This window comes from Corythoichthys intestinalis, chromosome 11 (assembly GCF_030265065.1).
Source record: "Corythoichthys intestinalis isolate RoL2023-P3 chromosome 11, ASM3026506v1, whole genome shotgun sequence".
NCBI lineage: Eukaryota > Metazoa > Chordata > Actinopteri > Syngnathiformes > Syngnathidae > Corythoichthys > Corythoichthys intestinalis.
The window spans coordinates 28,873,618-28,899,381 of record NC_080405.1 but is presented as its reverse complement, the minus strand read 5'-3'; the positions used below and the strand labels follow the sequence as shown (position 1 = coordinate 28,899,381).

General features: G+C 38.6%; 1 protein-coding gene across 3 annotated transcripts in view; it reads left to right on the top strand.

Moving 5' to 3' along the window:
* Nucleotides 1–25,764, top strand: part of drp2 (dystrophin related protein 2) — a 271,520-nt gene that overhangs the window by 98,816 nt on the left and 146,940 nt on the right. For all 3 annotated transcript variants that reach the window (XM_057851078.1, XM_057851075.1, XM_057851076.1), the window contains exon 2: nt 6,508–6,682. In XM_057851078.1, coding sequence (XP_057707061.1) covers nt 6,636–6,682 — 47 coding nt within the window. In that variant the 5' untranslated portion in view covers nt 6,508–6,635. The remainder of the gene's footprint in view (nt 1–6,507; nt 6,683–25,764) is intronic.

Below are 25,764 nucleotides of genomic sequence, written 5' to 3'. Positions count from 1 at the left end.
AATTTAAAGATTTAGTTTAGATGAAACTTAATTTCAATTTGAAAAGTGTAAAAGTGGTGCTCCTGTTTTCCTCATGGTTTTCTAAGGTTGAGGCTTCAAATCTCTGTCTGCATGGTTTACATACCCAGAACCCGATTTTTGATTCTTTGTATCTGATTAATTAATTGTGGCCTTAATGTGATTGTAGGTTCCGAGTTAGCCAGTTGTGGGTATGCACGCAAAGCCTTCAGCCTGTTAATCTGCTGGGGCACATTCTTCCTTATTTTAATAGGAGGAATCCATTTGGCCTGGAAGGTTGCGACCAAACGTGGTCCTCTCTAGCAAACATTGAAAGAAAAATGTTATGTGTGTTTTTATGTGTAAAAGAAGTATGTCACGAATCAAAGGACACACTAAATGATACGAGCGTAGAGTATTGTAAACAGAGGGCCCCCTACTCTGTATATTGAATTGAAAATCGATCCCTGATTCGAGCCAAGCCAAGTGGAAAAGCGGCACGATTGTTTTTATTTTTTTATTTGTATTGATTTCCATAATGGAATGCAAGAAAATATCTCCACTGGGATTGTGATTGTCATGTATTTTTTTCATGTTTTCAAGACAAGCAACTCTTTAGGACAAGAAATGTATTCAATCATTATACAGTAATATAACGCCGTTATTGTCTGACAACTGTGTGTATGCGCATGTTTTGTCTTTAACTCTAATTTATGGCAATAAACCTTCATTCCATTTGACCTGGGAGAGTTTCCATCCCTTCCTGTTCAATGGATTGGATGTCTACTAATAGTCACAAACTAGTTTAAAATTCCTAACAGAGAGATGATAAAGCCGCATGATTGGATGTCTATCATCGTCAACGGCTCTGAGAGAGTTCGGAGTATTGATGTTAAGTGAGGGAAATTTCTGCTACGTTTCTGTACATGACGCAGTATGCACGCCTGGCTGAGCAACGCCACATCCTATCAAGCTATGAAATAATAAAGCACATATCCAGATTGACTCACGTGCTCTAAACCAGACCCACTGAATGATTGTGTTGGCCTTACATTTTCCATCTAAGTTTGGTTTTCTCAAGCCATACAATCTCGCCGACTCGGCTTCTTTTTGGTTTACTCGGGGAGCAAACGCTCCTAGAAGGTTTAAGTGATTGTTTGCCCAGCTAAGTGAGAGCGAGGAGGCAGTAGCTAGTGATTCAAGCATTCAGCCGACTGCTGATTCATGCTTCCGACTCAGCCGCATTACAAGGAGCACGGCGGGAAGCGAGGAGATGACAAGAGACGGGAACCAGGAGATGAACTGTTGATTCAAGGCAAATAGAAATAAACCAAATTCCATCTAGAGCGAATGGCAGGAAGTAAGACGACTAGGAGGAGGATAAAGAAAAGCAGAGTAGGTTGGTGCAAATTACTGGTCTCCTCTCACCCCTTTCTACACTTGGGAAGCTTTGGTTTGTTGTTGACACTGCAAGCAATTTTTTTTTTTTTTAAATTAAGCCTTCTTTTAATTGGAGTTAGAGAATAGGGGCAGGAAAGTAGGATGTAGAAAATGCTTGGTTACTGTTACTGATATAAAAAGAATACAGGATTTCTTCCAGAAAACCAGCAAAACCTGGTTAAAAAAAAAAATATATATATATATATATATATATATATATATATATATATATATATATATCAGGGGTTGCGTTAACCGAATATTTTCCGTCGTTGACCGATTTTTTAAAGCGGTGACGGAAAAATCTGAAGTCCACCTGTCATTTTGACAGGTTGCAATTCACACCCCAGACCACAGGGTGGCGAGTGAGCATATTAATTAGCTATTGTCTCTCTTGATGCATGACGTCGTTGGCCTTACTCTGAAAAATGTCAAGGGAACTGAGTGTCCGAAGTTTCTTCAAAAAGCCCCAAAACGACGATGGTGTTGATAAAAGAGGTGAAAAAAAAACAGGGACTGCACAAGCGGGTACGCAATTCAAGTCTATGCGCACCAGGAGGAAGGTGTAAGACTCCGTTCAGGCCACAGCAGGTGAACTTCATTTCATTGTTCCATACGTAGCCTAGCTACTGGGGCCACAGTCAGCTGTTTTTGTCACTGCGGAGAAAAAAGTTACTTATTCATCTGCTTGATGTGTGATGGCACGGTGTGGATTCTCTGTTAAGCTTGTTCGGGCAGAATATTAATTTAAAATGAATGAAAACTAAATACTATTGAATATGTTGAAGCGGTATGCAATGTTAAGAGTCTTGTTAGCTCGAATTGCTGTGTCCAGCCGCTGTAGCTCTGCTGCTCTCTGTGAACTCTCTATTCAAACAGGTGTAGGTGTAGGGACCTACACCGGTGTTCTGCCAAAATATCCTACATCGGCGAAACGTCCTACATTAGTCGAATTTGACACCTAAAGTACTACCGTGCGCTCTAAACTTGTTAAATGTAGTTACGTATATCAAATAAGGACGGTTTAAATACGCTACTCGACTAATGTGGTCAACTGTTTCAAAGCTAACACAAAAAAACACAATGGTTAAAAGTATGAGAGGGTAATACATGCAAAAATTATCTTTGAGGCTGTGAAAAGGTTCTAAATAACTAAATAAAAACAAAAATAGTGAGTACTCGCCGCTTCCAACCGATGTGCGCATGCGTGTGAATGCATGCGCAAGCGCCCTGAGCATTGTGTAGGATGTTTCGCCGCGTAGTAAGGAATGGCCGAACACCGGAACGCGCGCGGCTCTTAAGTGTCTCTGTCACGTGACTGTGTCGTAGCCGCTAACGCGCTCGGCCAAATGGACACACAAGTACGGAAGGTGAATTATGCCAAACGAAGGGTCACCACAATGTCATTATCATCATTATAAAAATTTAAAGGACGGGTAAAAATAGATTATGACCGGATTTTTATGACCCTGTCAGTCAAAATGACAGACAACGAAAAAGTCTAGCGCAACCTCTGATATGTATATATACATAGATAGATAGATAGATAGATAGATAGATAGATAGATAGATAGATAGATAGATAGATAGATAGATAGATAGATAGATAGATAGATAGATAGATAGATAGATAGATACATAGATACATAGATACATAGATACATAGATATAGATATATATATAGAGAGATATAGATATATATATAGATATAGATCTATTCAGTCTATAAGAAATAAGGCAGGGTCTTGAAATACAGTTTTAACAAACAAACAAAAATGTAATGCAATTCATTGCAATGGCAGAGAGCTGGGACAGGTTTCTTCACATAGCGGCCATAAAATGCCACCACTGCGCTTTCAAACTAATCATTCGGTGCTGTTAAAATATGGTCCAAATATGTATACTATTTGTACTTTCTTTTGTGGCACTGTTTTAGCTTTGCAGTTGCATGGGGGTCAATAAAATCACTGGGGGAAACCCTGGTAATATGTACATTGTAAGAAATTATAATGAAATAAGTAGCATATTCTAGATTGGTGACCAGGAAGCACCTATCTGCTTAAATACTACAGGTCAATGCAAAGCGGTTCTTATAGATAGGTTAATTTCCCCGGTTTTGTCTGAAATACACTTAATTTCCTCATTAAAAGAGGAGCAACGAACACCACTACAAGCCTATGCAAAGCTAGAATTCTGCTCAAAAAGTAACGGGTATTTAAAGATAATAATCCAACAACAATTTGCCTTTCAGACCCTCCTTATTGGTCAGCTTTCTTTCTGAAAGAAAGGAGAAATAAGAAGTCCTGTGCTAAAGAGAAAAGCAATCCCAATGACAAAGATTTTAACATGTATTTTACCAATGAAATGCCTCAATGATTTTTTTTTTCTTATGAACGGTTTTCAAAAGCTTTATTGGTGGATTTTCTCAAGTTAAAGCGCCACACAGAAATTAATAAATTTAATTGTGTAAGCAGGATTTGTGTATTACTCTTATTATTTAATTACAGGTGTTTTAGCTCAGTTCAATTTATTTTATTTAAAAGGGCTATTATTTATTTTATTATGTGTTTGTATTTTACAAATGTGATGTAGTATTCATTTATATTGTATATTTTATGTTGTATAACTTTAGTTCCTATGTGAATATTAGTTCCCACTTGTTTTGTTGTGGTAGGAGGGTTTTGTATTCAACACGGGCCTGTGTTGGTTGTTATTATTATAGCAGAGAAGATAACTGTAAATCAACAAAGACAAGTAAACTGTGCCCCAATCTACCACTCAAGAGATCTGATGGACTCAAAAAGTGGGTTACGATTGAATATTAGTTTGAAAATCGACCGGATCCACCGTATTTTTACACGAGTGACTTCCGGTCTGCCCGATCTGCTAGCTAGTAGTATTGACGCAGGAGGGCTGCGTCTCGCGTCAAATAATAAACTCTGCCGTTCTTTTCACGTGCATCGCGTTGAGCCGCTTCTGGGACGTGTCTAACACGCAGCCGCACTGCGATTGGTGTGCATTGGCTGATTAACTTTTAACGGCCGCATTTCACTGCGTTCTCGCGGTGGCCATGTTGCCGCGCCGTTGACGTTTCTTGCTGTCCTACCATATTGGTCCTCATTATAGTAGAGAAGACCGAGTAAATATAATCTACACAAAGAAACTGTAACCCGATCGACTCACAGCCTCGAAAAGTAAGGGTTACATTACGTCAGAAACTCGTTCGGTACGCCTCCGTTCCGAACCGAGCACTTAGTACCGAAACGGTTCAATACGAATACATGTACCATTAAACCCTTAGTATAGATATACATTTTTTGACTGTTCCTCCCATGAAACAGGTCTCAATGTGTTGATATGTGTCATATATCCGTCGCGAATATCTGGAACAATCAATCTGGCATATCAGTTAATAAAATGATGTAAAATTCCAATTTAAAATTTTTCAAAAACAGACTTTTAACTGATCAAAGACTTTTTTTCATGATTAAAAAGTTGAAATGTTATGGGACAAAAGAACCTCTTTGCAATTATTTTATTCTCTATTTAATAACTTATCAGTCCATGGGGAATATTTTGCTTTGGGACAGTTTTGTGGCATTTGCGGACAAAGGACTCATGTTAAGTGAGGGGAGGAGCTTCTACTGAAGCATTTAAACTTTTTGAATGGGCATCAATTATTGTACTTGCACATTCTGGAAAAAAATATAGGCGAGCTGTTCGACTCAAATGCTGATTTGTGACAAAAAAACAACAACTATAATAACATGAGATAAGATAAAACATAAGAAAAACGGTGAAACCCTCTTTGTCTCTGAATCTGAAATGTCTGAATACCTTCAACACTATTTGTAATTATGTGAAAATGTAAACTATGTGTTTGGCCTCTCTATCACATCCATCAAGGGGATTGCACCTTTTCAAGTTTAGCCGCCAATGACCTCTCACTCTTAAAAATGTGCAAAGGAACACTCCTCTATACTGTATTTCATTTCCCCTAATCTGGGAAAATGTTCCAATTTATATCTATTGCCGTCAATGGCAGCCGACTTATTAATTAAAAAAAAAAAAAAATCATTTGAAGTGGCATAATTGCTAGACCTGCAAAGCCTAAAAACACTCAAGTGACAAATTTAAACAATCCGGAAATCCGACCGACAGACTGATCAATTAATCAATTAATAAATCAATCCACCAACAAATCTCAGGCCATGTCTACACCAAGCAGTTTTTTTTTTTTTTTTTTAATCGAGGATCCTGCCATGATACGTCGGGGAAAAAAATAATTACATCCACACCAGCACGTTTGTAGAGAAAAAAGCTTCCACAGCCAACCGCATTCATTCTTTTTTAACTAACATTCATAATGTGCGAAAAATAATTGTCCATAATACCCCCATCCTTCACATGTGTTCTTCAATATGAAGCGCTGCAGGAGTTTGTAAATAAATGGAAGCGAAAAAGCACCTGTCTAATTTACTCCAAATGTAAACATTGGTCTCATGTGTGACGTAGGGCCAAAGTTTGTCGCAGTCAGTGACATTTCCACAGTTAAATCCTCTGTTATCAGTGTCCACATGATGGCTCCACAAACACAGAATTCGTAATCTTCTCTTTGGACGCAGTTTTTAGGAACCCTTGTTTAAATGTGCGTGTGCGTGTGGATGACAGGCAAAACCGTAGAAAATGTTCTTCTTTTTGCCAAATACCCTGCTTTGTGTAGACATGGCTTAACTCACAAAAATGATCTAATTTTACTACTAAAATCGATTTTGCCATGTGGCAGTTGAAAGACTGCTCCGTCACCAAGCACACCTGGCAATAAAAACAGCAAAGCTGTGTGACCATTCACAGGAGACACACCCATCGGAGATATAAATAAAAGAAATCCACACTTTGGTTTTAGAAGTAAAAAAGTCTTTTGGATCGAAGTTTTAGCATCTTCAAAAACCCAAAATACTCTCATTGCCTCCATTACATTTTTGTATCCCTAATGGTCCTCTTGTCACCACCCCCTCCCCCGCTTTTTTTTTTTTTTGTGTTTGTCTCCATATGGCGGTACGTCCTAAGCTCCGGGGCGGCCCACGTGGCCGGGATGCCACTGCGTGCCGTGCCAGTCGGCCGTGGACGCTGAGGTCCAGGAGGAGGGGGCCGAGTGCAGGAGGCTGAGGGGGGGCAGCCCGCACCAGGCCGGGGACATGAACCTCTGCTGGAACGAGATCAAACGCAAGTCGCACAGCATCCGGTAAGAGGGCGTGAAAAGATGCGGGCAGTAGTTGATGAAAGTCAAGCTTTGCAAATCCAAATGAATTCAAGATATGAGTTGCTAACTACCAGTTTCAAATAGATTTGCGTTAATGGCAAGGAATGACTTAAACTGGGGAAGCAGCAGTTTTTCACCATGTTTTCTTTTTCTTTTTTTAAATTCGTGAGTAAAGATTCCTATTAAGAGTGCTGTAAGGTGGCAGTAAATTTCACTCAGTAGTCAAGACTTTATATCAGAACTCCGCCATCAACATATAAAAGAAAAAAAATATTCGTATTGTATTGTTAGATTGTGAGTGAAAAATATCGTCCATGCTAGGGCAGGGTCATCTGCCCCCAACCAAGATATGAAAATTTACTTTTCATATCTTAATCATCATCAACGGCAGACTCAAAATTATAAACACACACATTTAATAAATGATATGTTAAAGTAAATTAAATAAAATATAAAAACAAATCACTAGAAATGATCTCAACAATGCAAGGAATGTATAAAGTATGAGTATGGTGTATAAAGATAACTGGCTGTTGTGTGTAAACTGGCCACTGGGAGGCAGTGGCACATAACAGGGAAGCACTAACAGTAAAAGACGATAATAGAAGAAAAGTCACAATAACACTTTGTCGATCTGATCTGATCAGATCGCCTTGATCTGACTTGTTTTGGCAAAGTAAAAATATCATATGCTTGCTAGTGTTGCTGTATTTCTTTTCTGTTAACGTCCCTGAGGCATTTGTGTGTGAATATTCATCCTTTAATTGTTACATACTGCGACTTTATGCTAATATTGTTAGCGTGTCAATGACATCGTCCATTGAATTTTAGCTCTAAACTAGGATTTTTTTCACAAACAAAGAAATGCTAAGTATTATTTTGTATTTAAACACACAGAATATCTGATTTTCTATATTGTATGTTTAGTTTGATAGTTGACCTTAACTGGAGTAAAATAAATAAGAAGCATCAACACTGAACTCTTTTTTTAATTTGATTTTATTTTGGGTCTATTCGCTATCTGCCCAACTAATGTATAGTCAGGCTGTATTTCCACCGCGTTTGATCAAATAAATATCTCAGGGAAATCAACCTCGCATAAGCGGATTTTATGGGGGTGGCAGGGGGCCAGCCCCCCATCCCCCACCCCCGTTGGCCGAAAAGTGTCATTGCAGCTAATTGACTTTCCTTTATATAAAACTGCAACAAAAATGAATGAAATGAGCAAAAAAACATTTTTATAATGGGTCGATATTATTTTTCGAGCACCTTAGACAGTCATTTGCTTTGCATATAATTTAATATATACCTGTATATATTACTGTATATATATTAGAGAAAAAATATTTTTAAAAAAGAATTTTTGTCTTTGATTGAAAATATAGATTTTTAAATTTTTTTATTGAAGCAACTTTTTGGGGGATTGAATGATTTAGAAACAAATGTCCTTATCATAATATGGCCCAAACACAAAAAGGATTGCTTCAGTCAAAGAAAACTTTTTCAATGAAAAATTAAGTGTTCAAATGCAAATTTTTCAATCTCAAATATTCTTTCGCATTCAAAAACTTTTTTCTATGATTGAAATTTTTTTTTTTTTTTTTTTTAATTGAAGTCATTTTTCTTTTTGAAAATCTATATATTTTACAAGCAACTTATTTTTTGATTGAATAATAAAGAGAAAAAATGTCCTAGCCAAAATGTGGCCCAAACACAAATCAACATTACTTCAATTAAAAAAAAAAAAAAAAAAAAAGTAATCAAAGGAAAATGGCTTTCACATGCATTTTTGTGGGAGTTTTTTGAGTTTTAAATTTATTTTTGCATTTTTTTACAATTTTTTTATTGAAGCGACTTTTTTGGTTCAAAATATATAGTTTGAATATTATATATTTTATATAATATTTTATTATATTTTATATTTTATATATAATATATTTTGGGATGCAATTTTTGACTGGGCTAACTACATTGGCACGACACTGGCAGGCGTACCAAATTTAATGGATGACGATCTTGGCCAAAAGTATTGCCTAAGCAGCCTGATTTAGAATTCCCCTCAAGAATGATGGGAAACAAAAAAAAACGCTCATTGTCAACTTATTATTATAAATATTCTTGTAAGTTAATTTTATTGCTGATGCTGCGTTTTGGGGTCATCAACCTGTTGTGCCCCCCTGCCCCAAAAGTCAAACTCTGCCTATGCTCAAATCTTTCTTAATCTATCATCCCGCTTATAAAATTTCCCAGGCCGAGTACACACCCACTATTCCACAGTGGACTGGAATCTAATGATAAGTAGCATTTTTATGTCACTGCTAAATGTGTGTGTGTGTTTTCCATTTATACCCTGCCGAGTTGCTTATTCATCATTGATAGCAAACTAATGCAGCCTCTATTGTCTTCATGTTTGCCGACCTATTAGACGCCACTCACGTTTCTCTCTAATGCCCGACTGGAGAACGTCCAGGCTTTGAGCATCATTTCCGACCCTCCGACTCCACTCCTGGGATCCTGCTCAGACAATTGCCCCCCCACTTCCCACTTAATGGCTTACTTGACCCCGGTGCTTCTAATGTGGAATAGGGCTGATGGCGGGGGCAGGACTGTTGTGAAATTGGTTAAGACAGTTTCCCCCGCAGCTTCCGTGTAATTAGATCACCAAGTGGGAGATAGAGAGAGGACGGGAGAGATGAATACAGAGCTAGTTGATAGGGTGGGAGGGGGAAAAAGCAGATGCTCCTAAATCATCACAGAGAAGGATATAGGAGAGATATGTATAGGTAAGTTGAAAGAATGAGTGAACGAGGAAAAGATCAATAACCTTGAGAGGAAACGTTTTTACGCAAGTGCTATATAATTTGCAAATAACATTTGAGAATTCCTAAACATTTGGTTTCTCCAAACAGCTAAACATTGAATGCTAATGAAGTTGTAAATAAATGGTAAATGGAGACTACTTATATAGCGCATTTATCTACATGTTTACCATGCCCAAAGCGCTTTAAATCTGCACATTTATCCTTTCACACATACATTCACACACCAATGGTGAGTAATAAGTTAAAGGGATCCATGGATAGAAAGATTTGTAGTTCTTAAAAGATAAACGTTATTATGAGTTGAAATTAAAACTTGACATTAAAACCCCTCTTGATGTTTTCATTTGTATGCAAGTTGTAAAATTAGTTTAACTAGTAGGTCACCAATATTGTTGAGGTTGCAGGGTGATGATGTCACTGGGTTATGCTGCCGGGCTTTCAGAGTATGACTCTAGCGACATAAACATGTAATCTGTTCAACCCTTTCAATTTGAACCCGAGAAGAACAATAATGAGCTTGATATTTTACAAAACGAGCAGCAAAGCAAAATGAACAGGAAAGACGGGATGAGACGAGACAAGAGTAGGAAAATAAATGGTGTTCTGCCAATATGTGCTAAATCGCTGAAATGTCCTACAAGAGGCGAATTTGACACCCAAAGTACTACCGTGCGCTTTCAGCTTGTTTTGTTTAGGCGCATACAGACAAACCATACTAAAGATGCCTTAAGAAAATACTCAAACGTAGTAATACAAATAAGGGTCGTTAAAATACAATACGTGACTAATGTGGTCAACAGATCAATAATCTTCTTTAAATCTACCACAAGAAAAGACTATGCTAAAAAATATGAGAGAGAAACACACGCAAAAAGTATTTTGAGGCAATGAAAACGTAATAAAAGACTCAATGAAAACACAGTACTCCCCACTTTTAACTGATGTGCGCAGGTGTTGGACGTAGAAGGAATTGCAGAACACTGGTAGTGTTCGTATAGTGACAGTGACAAACTACGTCATCACCCCAAACATCCATTGTGTGTATAAAACATGGCGCCCTCCGTAAAAGAGAACAATTTTGGCTTATTAGAGCCTACATGTCTTTAAATTCGAGGTTCCCTTTAGGTATACACACGTTTAATTATCTCACTTCACACAAAGGCAGCCAAGGAGTTAATAACTCTGAACATTCATATTCGAAATCATTTCTCCCCATTAAAATGAATTGAAATTCCATTAATCTTCAATATATTCACCAAATAAATTCTGCAGTGTGGAAATAGTCTATTTAAATAATGTAACAGTAACAAAACTAAAACTAGTAGGGGGGGACAACACTCTTTAGTTTTGTATTTTAGACAAAACATATGCCAACGAACTCCCAGAAATAGAATGAAACAGTTTCTGCGTGATTGACTCATTGTGGCTCCATGGCCACAGGGATCAGTATAATACAGTGGTGCAGAAATAAACCAGGACAAGTTTAACAACTACTGCTAGAGATTTAGTAAGCTGCTGTCATATTGGTGTTTTCTAGGACAAATTCTTCACTATTTGCCAAACTGCTGCCTGTGCTCGTATCTCAAAAGTGAAAAAAAAAGTGAAAAAAAAAAAAAAACCTGCTGCAAAAGCGTCTTCCCTGATGAAATGACAAAACACCTGCATGTTGCCTTTTCCCTGGGGAGAAACAGGTGAAATTTGGCGCCTGAAGATAAGAATGAACCTGGGAGATATGAAATGTTTGTGCGTGGCATGGAATTTATCAGCATGACACAGTGTCACTCAGCTAATTGGACTCTAAGTTGATAACAAAAGGTTGCCAGAGTGATCGCATTTTTGATGTGTTATGCGCGAAAGGGGCCAACGTATTAAATGACACATATGCACACAAAAAGCAGCTTGTAACTGACTGTGACATCACTGTTGTGTATTGCAGAGTTGTTGGTTTTACTTTTAATACACTGTTAACATAGTCTGATAACAATGTGAATAGCTGTACCTATTCACAGGCTTGTGTCCATTTACTAGGGCTGTGTAATATGATAATATACAGTATATCGTGAGGAACACTCACAAAACGTCTGTGAATTAAAAAAAAAAAAAAATCTGTGCTGTCATCAGGCAACACATGACACAAACTCATGGTGTATAAATAAAACAAAGTGTTGATGAAAAATAATACATTTTGAGCTGGGTGAGCACTCACAGCAACTTTGGAATGTTATTGGGGCTGTAACCATAGTGTATTTTGGTTTATATTGATTTTAATGTTATTAATTTTGTTTTTATTAACATTTTGTGAATGTATAACTATATTCATATAAATATACGAGCACATACGTTATGTAGGCATCCCATTTTGGGTCATGCTGAGCTTACCAAATATTGTGGCCTACATGACACAAAATGTGAAGTCAACTTATGTAGCTGCCAGGTCTTTATGGAGTTATTGTTGTTGTTTTTTTAACTGCCAAAATAGTCAGTTGCCCTATAACAGGTAACAGTAGTGTTAAAAGTTAGAACTGATAGTTAGAATAGTTAGTAGTAGTTAGGTAGTTAGTCAGAACTGTTAGTGACAATTACTCATACATAATTACATATATTTATTAGGGCTGTCAAATTTATCGTGTAACGGGCGGTAATTCATTTTCACGTTAAAATATTTGATGCAATTAACGCATGCACGGAATGACCCGTTCATGCGTTGCCTCAAATAATTTACGATGACGCCACTTTAGCACACTGAGAGCGAAATTGCAGAGAAATGCGTGTGGGCACAGGTGTTCCTTGGACCACGCCTTTTATTGGCTTAAGCTTTGGCAGCCACTACTAACAGTCATGGTTGCCCAACTTCCCATCATGCGTTTGGGCGGCGCAGAAGACGTTGTTTTTTCTTTACACGTCTAATTGAACACTATGCAGAACATACCTATACCATTTGCAGCCACTACTGACATCCATGGTTTACCAACTTCCCATCATGTATTTGGGCAGTGCAGGAGACGTTCTTTTTCTTAACACGCCTAATGGAACACAACGCAGAATATACTGTACACCATTTGCAGCCACCACTGACAGTCATGGTTGCCCAACTTCCCATCATGCATTTGGGTGGAACCGTTAATTCGCTACAGTATCATTTAGTGAATGCACAACAAAAATAATAATCCTATCCCTCAAAAAAATAATGTTCACAAAAAGAAAAGCGACGTGGCTGAAAACAAAAATATTAAGAGGGGTTTTAATATAAAATTACTAGAACTTGTACTCAAATTTATCTTTTAAGAACTACAAGTCTTTCTATCTGTGGATCCCTTTAACAAAAAAGAATGTTAATAATGTTAATGCCATCTTGTGGATTTATTGTTATAATAAACAAATACAGTACTCATGTACAGTATGTTGAATGTTTATGTCCGTCTTATCTTTCCATTCCAACAATAATTTACAGAAAAATATGGCATATTTTAGAGATGGTTTGAATTGCGATTAATTACAAGTTTTAAGCCGTGATTAACTTGATCAAAAAATTTTAATCGTTTGACAGACCTAGTTATACTTATATTAAATATGCTATTGCTCCAAGTCCAACAGTCCCCCGTACTTGTACACACTTGAAGGGCCTCATGTTCCCTTTGTCTTGTGTCTTATCTTTCCATTCCAACAATAATTTACAGAAAAATATGGCATATTTTAGAGATGGTTTGAATTGCGATTAATTAATTTTTAAGCTGTGATTAACTCGATTAAAAATTTTAATCGTTTGACAGCCTTAATATATATATATATATATATATATATATATATATATATATATATATATATATATATATATATATATATTTGTGCTAATATAAGTATGTATGGTAATGTGCCACTTACATTGGATTCTTTTATGTTGCAGCACTAATGGATGTATTCTGACAGGTGTGTCATGAATTCAGGGGGTGTTTATATATATTTTCCGGCGGCATGGTGGCTCGCACGTCAGCGTCACAGTTCTGAGATCAAGGGTTCAATCCCAGGCTATGGCCTTCCTGTGTGGAGTTTGCATGTTCTCCCCACGCCTGCGCGAGTTTTCTCCAGGTATTCCGGTTTGCTCCCACATCCCAAAAACATGCATGGTAGGTTGAATGAACACTCTAAGTTGTCCGTAGGCTTAAGTGTGTGCGTGAATGGTTGTTGTTCTCCTTCGCCCCTGCAATTGGCTGGCAACGGATAAAGGGTGTACCCTGCCTACTGCTCATAGTTAGGTGGGGTAGGCTTCTGCAGCCCCGCGACCCTTGTGAGGATAAGTCGCTGGGAAAATGAATGAATAATTTAATGATTTTTATCAAATACCAAAAAAAACACTATATAGTGCCATATAATTACCGTGGCCTAAAATGGCCCTTATAGTGATCATTTTGTTTTAAGTATAGAGTATATATATTGCCCCGGAAATACCTTTTATCAACGTTGTGCCCAATCAAAATCTGTCATACCAGATTCATCCCAGTATGGTTTTCCCCAAAAACTTGCAAAGCCAGGTGGTAGTGAAGCCCATTACTGGCCCACCGTGTTTTTCAATTAAAATAAATAAAAATGCTAAGTCAACGGGAGTTTTGAAATTATGAGTTACCCATTATTATAAGCCATGTATTAACAATACCGAAATTCAAAATCTCACAAAAAGACACATTATTGATATACTATTACCAAACAAACAATAATACAAAAGAACATTTAGTGCAATGGCTGAGAACTGGGACAGATTTGTTCACATATTGATCATAAAATGTCGCCATTGCGCTTTCAACCCTATCAACAGGGTGCTTAAAATCTATTTAATTTGTATTCTTTTTTTTTGTTCCACTGTTTTAGCCTGGCGGTAGGACAAGAAAAGACTGGCGTTCCGCCAGGCTTATAAAGCATTTGAGGAAGCCCTGCTCAATGCTGACTGACAGCCTCATTAGCCTACTATTCATGGACTAATAATAAAAAATGGGTTGCCGGATTTTCTTCGTTCTGAATATTCCTCAACCTCCTTCTATTCTGCGATACAAAACAGGTCTAGTCATAAATCTGCAATGTCATGTTTCGGCTAAATTTATGTAGGACAGGGTTAGTACTACAGTGATGACAAGTGAATCATTATTATTGTATATTATTACTCTCTTATATCTTCCTCTGTCTTCCAATTATGGCCGTGTTGACGCGCATGCCTCTTGGTGTCGCATGGCCACCGCAGGGAATGCCCACTCTATTTGGGCGTGGGCGGCCATGTGCATGTGAGGAATGAATCTTCACGCATGGCTCAGATTGCGGCAGACAGCCAACCACCCACACCACGTGTCTGTCTGAGGAACGAGGCGACACTTCAGGCCCACTTTTCGTCATTGTCTGTTTTGGTCATCTCCACAGTCTTCCTTTATTTATTCACTAATACAGTCATACGGTATCATCGGTTGGTTCCTTCCTTCCTTTTATCCTCTGGTCATGGCTCAGTGGGAAAAAAATAAAAGCCCTTTGGGGTTTTTGTGCCCCATTTTTCCAGCGTCATCTCTGGGTAAGTGCCTGTTTTGTGTCTGCAGGATAAGCAGATACATTTTAGATGTTTGTGTTGCTTCTGTTTCAAGGTTAGTGGATAAAAAGAACAATAAAAAACAGGTTGCCAAGCCTGGCATTGTAGTTACTGTGTGAAGAACAATGACTCTGCAATCATTAATCTTTGGTGTCCACATTTGTCTTTCTTTTTTGAAGATTGGATTTTGAACTGTAATCCTTTAGAGGGCACTCATTGAACTCATTAGCTGCCATTGGCTGTGCCAAACGTCCAATCCATTTTGAATGGTTGTGGCGAAACAACAAGTGTTCATTCATGTACCCCCTCTAAGGCAAATGGCACTGAAACATGAGCATTTACAACCAGTCTTTTTAGTTAAATGAATTGGAAATCTGTATGAATAACCAACTTTTTAGTATTATCAGGGGCCATAACTGTTACAAGATAGGACCCAAGAGCAGACAACAGTTGAGGGGAAGCTTCCAAGGATTTATTAAATACAAACAAAACAAACACGCGATTGCGGAAAAGAGGGGGGAAAAAAGGGAAAAGAGGGAATAAAAAAATTTGTCCGCGACAATAGGTCGGCGGGGATCAATAATATTGAACTAAATGGTGGGCAGAGAGCCAACAAGACAACAACAAAAAAACTCAATACTTGCACAAGGTAGAGGATCACATAACAAAAGTGGCTGATGAATAAGCTAGAAAATACAAAGTGACTCGAAAGAACTAGGTGTCAAATGGCGACCAGCAAGCTAATATCTCAGCACCCTTCTCTTGGATCGCCTGCCTTTATATACTACTGTTGATGAGCTGGAATTAGCTGCAGGTGCGACGTCGGGACGTTTGTCCCTCATGCTAGATGTATGTAAATAGTGTGCGAACGTGATGTTTACTGAGCTAAACCTACCAATTCTGTCCAAAAATGATGTCCCTGGTGCCAAATTCACTGGTAAAGATGTGGAAGAACATACAAATGTTCAGTTAAAGAGATGGCTTGAGTGTCGAGAGCTGAAAAAGACGGGAAAAAGAGCCGACCTGGTCCAGAGGTAGTTGTTTTATCGACACTTTTTTCTTGTGTCCATTGCCTTGCGCCACTGACAATGACATTCTCCTGTTTCAGCAATCTATTCTTTACCACCATATGCCCTGTCTTTCCTATATATTGTATCCTCTGGTTGTCTTGCATCTCTGACCATTATTGGGGTAATTTATGTAACTGAATGTTAGCGTCAGTGGTTTGTGAGTCCAGTGAGTTTTGACACCATTAAGGGCGCTACATTTATATTGCTACTTTTGTGTAGCGATCGTAAATGCTACTCCGGGACAGCCACCGAACACTTTAAATTTTCTCATCAATAACAAATCTTAATTCTATTAATTTATTTACACTTCCCCCTTAATAAACTTGTTTCTTTACAACAGAAAAGGTAACAACAGTGGCATTCAGATACCATTTTAATTTTTTTCAGGTCATTCATTGTCAGACAGAAGCAGCACGGTAAAACGTCACTCTAAAACATAAGTAAAAATATCAAAATGGCTTACCCCTTCGGGGCAGGCTGTGACAGGCAATGGATCAGCATTGTCATCTGTAGGATCATGGCCCCCAACAAAATGGTTACTGCATATGAAGGTCAATGGCTTCACCTTGTTGGCGTTAAACTGGTCATTTGGATGTCTGCATTAGTCCATTGTTCACATTTTTTCCTCTGAGATTTTGGCTTCGCGAAACGTATGAAGAAAACATCCTTCATATGTGTTAATATCTAGAGTCGTTTCTACAAGTTCCATAGCAGCAGTGTTTACTCGGCATGTTCTTTTTTGAAAGATAATCATCAGAAAACAAGCAGTACTAGCATGCAAGCACACTTCTATGTTGACCCCCTTCTGGTTTATGATGGTGACGTCATGCAGCCTTGCAGTCTAAAAATAGCATTCGTGCGGTACACTATTCAAAACAGTCATATTTCAGACCGCTGTTACAAAGTTGAATTTAAAAGGCTCATCTGTTATCAAGTTGTTGCAAAATGACTTTTTTGACCTTTGATTTGTTCTTATGTTATCTTGAACACAGACAAACAGAACATAATATATAACCTCAGCATTCAGCACCTACTGGTAGTGGTAATATTAATTTAGACCTGCCCTCCATATACTAGTGTTATGAACGGCAAGCCGTTGATGTGGATCCCAAACACAGACCAGAAGATCAGTGGCCTATACTACGAACCGAGTTCAACCTCCCCAGAAGTAATCCAGTTTACCATCGGGTAACCGGAGTTGACAAAACCTGGTTGTCTAGTTTGTGGTCAATCGGTGCTACGACGCTGATTATGAGGTTGATTAGTCGAACCTGTGTCAACCCAGTCAGAGTTACTGCGCGTTCACATAAAAGGGGGCGGTGACCAGAGTCAAACACTACTTTTGACGACGGCACGGGCACCTTACTTCACGGAGGAGGAATGCGCGATGATCATGCGGAATTATGAGGAATTAAAATCCACCCTCACCGCGAAATCCAACACCGCTTCGACGAGTAGAGCGCAACGGGTCTGTTGACAGCGAATTTACAGATCGTGTGATTTGTGAATGCGTCAATATGCCAGTTTACTTATGTCCATGAAAAGAAATAAAGCCTGCTGTCAGGACAATAAAATAAGATTTGGGACATTAACAGTAAGAAATAATTGACACGCATCACCACACGAAACAGGATGATTGTATGTTTAGTCCCCTTGACTGTACGAATACGTATGTTCTTTTTTTTAGTTTGGACCTAAAAAATCCAGCCCGACCCGAGCCGAGTCCAATCAATAAACTTGATTTGCAGGCCCGAGCCCGACAAACCCCCCCCCCCAAAAAAAAAAATTATGTCATATTTGTGAGGACTCAGGAGAAGAAGGAAATGCGGGGATGCCATGCGTTGTTGCGTAAATAAAAGCCCGTGTTTTGTAACGATTTTTCACAGTTAAACAAGACTGTAAGATGCATATTCAATAAACATTTATATCTTTTATATTTGTGCGTCTGTCCTATCAGTGGATTTGACATTTAATTTAATCTCCTCGAGTTGGCAGAAAAAAACGCAAGTTTTCTCAATGTTTAAATAGTCTACATATTTCTATGATTATTATAAATGCATCAATTTGAAGCGTTTCCATACCCCACTCCGAATCGCACGGCATACAGTGTTCTTACGCAGATATTCAGCATCACCGATGGAATACATATAGTGTCCCTGGCGAAAGAGCGCACGGACAGGCACACACAATCTGCGCGGTTGTGAGGGCCTGACTCGGCGGGTTACATTAGTGACGTCTGCCTAGATCAGTTGGCACAGGTAAAGAATTCCCTCAGCTGAAAATCTATATCTTTCATGGAGAACATCTTCCGGGTACGCCAGCGGATTCTGGCGGTCCCGAAATACCCGTGCCCTCCGGAGAGAGCCCCTCACAATCCGCGCGCCAATGTCGTATAGGTCGTCCAAGTACGCTGTCATTGTCAGGAGGACACGTCCGCGGAGGAGTGCTGTTTAAATAGAGCGTGGTTAATTGGAATCATGATGTTAAGCAAGATCTAACTCTGACACGACCAGGTTTGGCGTGTGGCGTGTGTTGCCATGGCAACACTTCTCAGTTACAACATATCCACCTTTCGTAGTCTCGCATAGCCGCGAACTTACGTCGCACGTGATAAAGTTACTCTCGAAGTTACCCTGCTAAGCCAGAAAACCGGCTTCGTAGTATAGGCCACAGGTAGAGGGAATGTTTGTTTTTAATAAGCACAACAAAGGGAACACGCTAGAAAATGCGAGTATAACAAAGTACAACTAAGAGAGCACGCAAGAAAACGCGAGCATAACAAAGTGTAACTAAGAGAGCACGCTAGAAGGCGCGAATATAACAGAGTACAAAATTCTAACTACAAAGTACAAAAGAGCACAAACGTAAAAATGATCAAACCAGACCACGACCGTAGAATTTCGGGAAGCACCAAGGACGACGATGAGAACACAGCGGTAAGCAAGGCAGGTAGCAAGAAATAGTTCGACACTAGCAGATGGTGACAGGCTTCCTTAAATATTGAGCTTTCCTAATCAAGCACAGGTGTGTTGCATTACCCCGTCAGTCTGGCTCAATCAGGTGCTGAGTAAAGAAAAAAGAGCTGAGAACACACACAAACATGACAACTAGTATGTGGACATCAAATTTTAGGTCACATACAGTAAGTCACACTTGTATACCAAATGGTAATATTGTGGCCTATATGACCCAAAATGCTATTGCATTGCAAAAAATGTTTTTTTTATTTCTTTTTAGTTTGCAAAAAAAAGTCACTTACCATATAATTGGTTAACACTGGAAGTCTCGTGGGGTTTTTTGGGCTATAAAGAAAAACCAGAAAGGCGTCAAATGACCCTGACACCAAACTGACTACTTGGCTTTGTTAAACAATAGACCACTCAAACAAGCAATCAAGCAGCCTGAGTGAGAAGGGGGGGGGGGGGGGGGTTTCACTCTGGATAGCTGCAATTAGCATCTTGAATATTTGCAAATCCAGACTTGTTAACTCCTGAGTTATTGTAAAAATGATGAGAGGGCCATGTGGCATGAAACTACGACTAGCATCCAGAACTGTAGCTAAACCAGACTGTCTACGTTTTAGAAGATTGAGTGTTAGAACATTTGGGACAAATCCCATCAGGAAAAGTCTTGAAAAGTCCAACATTTAATTGTCAAGGTTCATAGTTTATTATGTTGAAGCACACAATGACCAAAGAACTTTCCACAGCAGCTCAAACAGCTTGTTTTGTCACAGCAAACACAAGCTTCAGTATACTGTACATACCAAGGCAAACTGCAGCATTTGGAATATGTAAAAAGGTTGTCCGCCCGACTGCCTGCCTGAAAAGTCCACTGTCTAAGCCTGTCCTGCAAACACTCAAGATGCTAATTGGAGCAATCCAACTCTGTGGTTTTGCGAGTGTGAATGGGAATGAGTAATGAGGACCTCATTGCTCACAAAAGATATGCTGATTAGGGCCGGATGACCCTTCTATGGTTTCAAAAGTGATTCGTATCAACTGATCCTCCCTTGGTAGTTCTTGTTTTAAGCCACAGATGTAAAGGATTATATTCACATTGTTGCATAATAGATAATGTAAAAGGCAAAGATGATGTATATGGCAGTGGGCCACTCTCATTTTGAACACCAGTGAGAACATTTGGTTCATATGCTTAAAAATGCCTTGTAATTGCAGAGAAATCATCTTTTCAGCCTGTTTGCTTTCATCAGCGTTGTTCATTCTTCTCTAAAATTGATTGCCATGAAAAGTCATTCTTGGTTGGCTAGGTTGACTCATGACAAACAGCATGTGCAGCATTTATTAATCTGAGTCACAGCCCGTGATTACCAATTTATCTTTGCATGTCATTTTTATTGTTAGATGTTAATTTTCTCATTAAGCTTGCACTGTCATTTTCAGCCGTCACTACTCTACTGAATCTCGATGTAAATTTCTGATTATGGATTCCCTTTGGCTATCAGCTGAAGTAGCTTCTCCACATCTATTTTACTTGTGAAGGCAAAAAATAGAGAAAACACCCTTGTGAGTATTCTTGTCACTCAGAAAATGGATTTCCTGCAAATCTCAGGGAAAAAGACGCTTGAGGCTAGACATCAGTTACACTCCTGACGCTCAACAAAGCACCATTTCCCAGACCAGCCACCGTCCTCGCCAACGTAATCGCGTTCCATATCATATGTCAAAATGAGGAAATGTTTCTTTTGCTGGCGATGCTGGCGAATGACGAACAACAGTGTTGACTGACTAAGCGATCAGGCCACATTTTAAATTTGGACAAGCACAGACTAGTGCATGTTGGCGTGGGGCTGCTGTTTTTATACACATTCAAGTCAAGCGTGAAAAAGGCCAGTCAGCGCTGCTGCATTGAATGATCTGCAGCCAGCTGACACTTACAGTAATAGTGGGAAACTGTCACACCATGTGCTCAAACTGCTAGACCGGTGCTTCTCAAACTGGGGTCCTCAGAAACTTAGGGGTCCGCGAGCTGTAGTTTAGCATTTGCAATAAATCATTTAAATCATTGCTTATTTATATTAAAAAAAAAAAAAAAAAAGACATTATCATGAAAAAATATCAATTTATTCTTTAGGAAAAAAATATACATTTTATCACAACAAAATATGTATTTCTTCTTTGTGATGATTTTTTTTCTCCTTGAAAAAATATAACTTTGTTCTCACATCAGTATTCATTTGGATTTAAAAAAATTCTAATAGTTTTTAGGTTTACTTAATTACTAATAGTATTAGTAAAACTCATCTTTGCTTGATCCTTCACAAATGTATTTACTGCCTACGGTGGCCAAGTCACTCACATAAGAAGGTGTCGTGATGAATGGATGATGACACAGTAACTATTTCAATGCCAATAACGAAAAAAACGAGTTCAAATGAGGACATGCTTGTCAACTACCTTATTTTACCCATTCAACACCATTGATGGAGATGGAACTAAGAGAACTGGGAGGGATTTAGTAGGAGTGTAATGGTACTCTAAAATGTACTGAAATTTCAGTTCACTTTCTTGAGGTGCTCGGTTCGGTTAATTTTCTGTTTAAAAAAAAAAAAAAAAATCACTTTAAAATGCTGTCATTAAAAAAAAAAATTGCTGTTATAAAAAAAAAAAAAAAAAAAAAAAGTTAAACAATAGAACATGTGTAAATAAATCAATAACAGCGACCCATGTCAGTTATATTTCAAATAAGTTAGACTGAGTTTTTAAAATAAAAAAATATATATATTTAACTGTAACATTCATTCATTTTCCAAGCCGTTTATCCTCACAAAATTTTATTAAAAGACTCTCGCTTCACTCCACTCCACTCACATTTGGCCATTCGTAACTGTAACTGGGAATCCAAAAGTGATCCCAAACCGAAGACCGTATTGAGGTAGTTGGGATTTCTAGCTCAGGCTTCTCACACCTGCAAGCTACTTGTGTGCCGCCCTCTTAGTCAATAGTGTCCCACACGTAGAAGCGTCCGTACGGAAAAACTCTCAGCACTGCACGGAGCTCTTCGTGCTAGTAGTTCATACATTTAATGAGGAAATAAAACGAAAATAAGCATAGCTGAAACAGTATGCAAGTGAACTGAACTTGCAAAGCTGAAAACAATTCAGTATAGCTAAGTGAACCGTTACACCCCTAGATTTGACCATTTCTGTGTAAAATTTGACGTGATGTAAATTTTTTAAGGTATGAAATGCACCCCTGTAAAACTACCCCACCCCCCACCCCACAAATTGCTCACTACCCTTGTATGTATTATATAGACGTCTAACCCATTTGGACTGTTTGTGTTTGTTGATTTGTTGGATTCGTTATCCCAAAATGTATGCCATAAATCCCAAATTGAATTGCTCCATGGTACGTGTGTCCCTGCAGCAAGTGACACAATACCAATGTTTCACAAGTGTTGCATCATGAATGAGACAATAATGCATTTTGAAAGTGTGCTTACTGAACCCACTTGAATATGAGAAGCATTTCCCTGGGTTTGAGTGCGTTTCATCAGTGCATCGACGAGAAGCGAAAACGAGTGACGCGTGGTGACACAGCAAACTCAGTCTGAAGGGATGAAACATTCTGCAAAAATCATACATTTTTACAGTGAAACCCCATTGCTAGTTTATCCTCAGTTTTGGCAGAGAGAGATCACACGGTTGAAAATAGACGTTAGCTAAATTATTTATAATGAGGTATACTAGTATATACCGATCAAAAACAAAAAAATTCATACTCACAGTACAGTGGATATAAAAAGTCTCCATAGAACTGAATGTATAAACTGCGCTTTCTGGGATAATATAGACACCCTGGATTGTACTTTTTTTTTTCACTGTCCCTAATTGTGTGAATTCTGGGAGAGAGTTGTGCCTTGCAGAGAACCATTGACAGTAACATGGAGTAGTACAATAGAGTATCGTATTTTTCGGGCTATAAGTCGCAGTTTTTTTAATAGTTTGGCTGGGGGTGTGACTTAGGCTAGGTTCATACTACAGGTCTTAATGCATGAATCCGATTTTTTCATGTTTTTCCAACTCGAGTCAGGCATTAAATTGACAGTCTGAACGGACAAGTCTATAGAAGTGGACCATTTCAAATCCGATCTGAGTTACTTTCATATGTGGTTCAAATCATATCACATTTTTTCAGAACGTGACTGGCGGTCTGAACAGTCAAGACTCCTAAATTGGAATTCATGCAGCAATTACGTCAACAAAGAGCAAGAGGCACGGAGGACGGCAGCCATGTAGGCATTAGCGCCTAGCTTGAACTCTGCTTTTAAGCACGAAGCGGGCTTGACCACGGTCATAAAAAAATAAAATGACGAAAATAATAAGGCTTACAATTTTCGATTTTCATTCTGTGTGCCGAATGAGCAATATTTTATTATTGCTCGCATGGCCGAGTCGGGGCAAACTGACGCACCCACGTCATTTCATGCACACACGTCAAGGGTCATGTGTGTGCGTGTATGCGTTGTATCAGTCCATAGAAATTTTGAATGTAAGACTACACAGGAAATATTATTGTCTGTTATTTGTGTCATCTTTTTGGAAATCAAAATATGATCGCTCTGGAATGACATACAGCTAGCATGTGTAATTTGTTTTGATGCTTCTGTGCATGCGGGTCTCTTTGCTGAGCGCATCTCGGACTGTGAATTAGTGCGCATGCGTGATACTTGAACGGTCTCAGTGGACAAAGGCAGTCTGAACGGGCATGCCAAAAAATCAGATATGGCAAAAAAATCGGATTTGTGCATTAAGACCTGTAGTATGAATCTAGCCTTATACTCTGGAGCGACTTATGTGTGAAACTATTAACACATTATTATACCACATTATATTATTACATATATATTTTACATGTTATTTTGGTGTTTTGGAGTGACACTGATGGTTTGGTAAACTTTTTAGCATGTTCTTTAACCTATAGTTACCTGAATAACTCTTAATAGCTATGTTATGTTAACATACCGGCCACATTCGCATTTTGTTGTTCATGCATCATGTAACATTATCATGTCATATATATTATCATACTGTACACTTATTCAGCATGTTGTTCTCTATTGTATTTTTATTTTAAATTGCCTTTCAAGATGACATATCTGTTCAATGTGTTGGATTTTATCAAGTAAATTTCCTCCAAAAATGCGACTTGTACTCCGGTGCGACTTACAGTGTATGTTTTTTTTTCTCTTCATTCCTCGCATTTTTGGGCTGGTGCGAAATATTTTCTCAGGTGCGATTTATATTCCGAAAAAATACGGTAGTTTAACAAGAGGTCCCAGTAGTTTGCTTTCTTGTCTATGAGTGTTCCTAAAGCTTTTGTATGTGGAGTATTCATTGAAACCATGGTACTTTTTGATACTGCATCTATAGTGTCTTCCTTTCTTTATTAAGATTAAGATAACAGGTTTTCAAAAAAATAAAAATAAAAGGAATATGAAGTGTACGGAAACATTAATTTCTAAATCTGAGCAAATGCGATTATGATGCCGTTCTAGAGGTTCGATTCTTTCCTTCCCATCTCGATAACCTTCCAACTAATGATGCGCTGCCTTGTTAACACAGCATAGCCTGTCTGACTCCTGTGCCCTTTTTGCCATTTTTCACCAAGTATTCTATTAAAAAGGAGGCACAGCGTGAAGAGGGTAAAAGAGAAAAGAAGAGCAGAATGGAAAAGGGCTGTGCTCAAAGCCTCCTTTGGCCCTGAGGCAACACAGCAGCGAACTCCTCTCCTAAAGCATTCCAAATGCTTGCTTCGGTCTCCTACGCATTAATTAATGATGGAAGCAGGCATTAAGCTTCTCGCTGTAATCTCCCCGACTGATTAGGGAGTTGTCTATTTGACAACGCTATTTACTTTTAGACTGTGACTGTCAAGAAACATGGGGGTGGCATGCAAGTGAACTACATCACAGTGTTAAACTACATCCAAGGGTCTGCCAAGTCATGACATATTTGACATTTACAGCAAGAAATGAAAAGAATTCTCCCCCGCAGCTCGCAACAGTGATACGCCAAGGCTGGCCTCACTGGCTTATCTCTGCTGGATCCTTCGCACGCTTCTAATCCCGGAAATGAAAAGGTCTGGGATCTTTCATTACGACAATATTATGGCAATATCGGACTGATCCCATCACACCTTCCCTGATGATAGCTTTCCAAGATGCTGCCACTGTTGCTATGTGTTTAGTGACTAGTACTGGGTAGCTCTCAGTGTCATAGTGTTGTCATTAGTTTATTAATTTTGCGCTGATGTGACTTCACATAACGGAGAAGAAAAGAAAAGTAGTTGATCAGTCTGAAGTACTGTATGTAGTTTTACTGTTAAATGTTTCACTGCCATTAACGATGATAGATGTCCAAACGTGGCTCTTTTCCACCCTCTCCTGTGAATTTTAAATGAGTTTGTAAATGAGAAGCGTCTAATCCATTTGAACTTGGAGGGTGGCAACGAATTAACATTTGTTCATTCGCTGCTAACCCTCCAACTTCAATGGAAGAACATGCCTCTCAACCCTGTGATGTGGTATCTGTGTCATACCAGAAGCCTGAAGAGGCTTCTGCATAGTATTTTAGCTGTTCCTAGG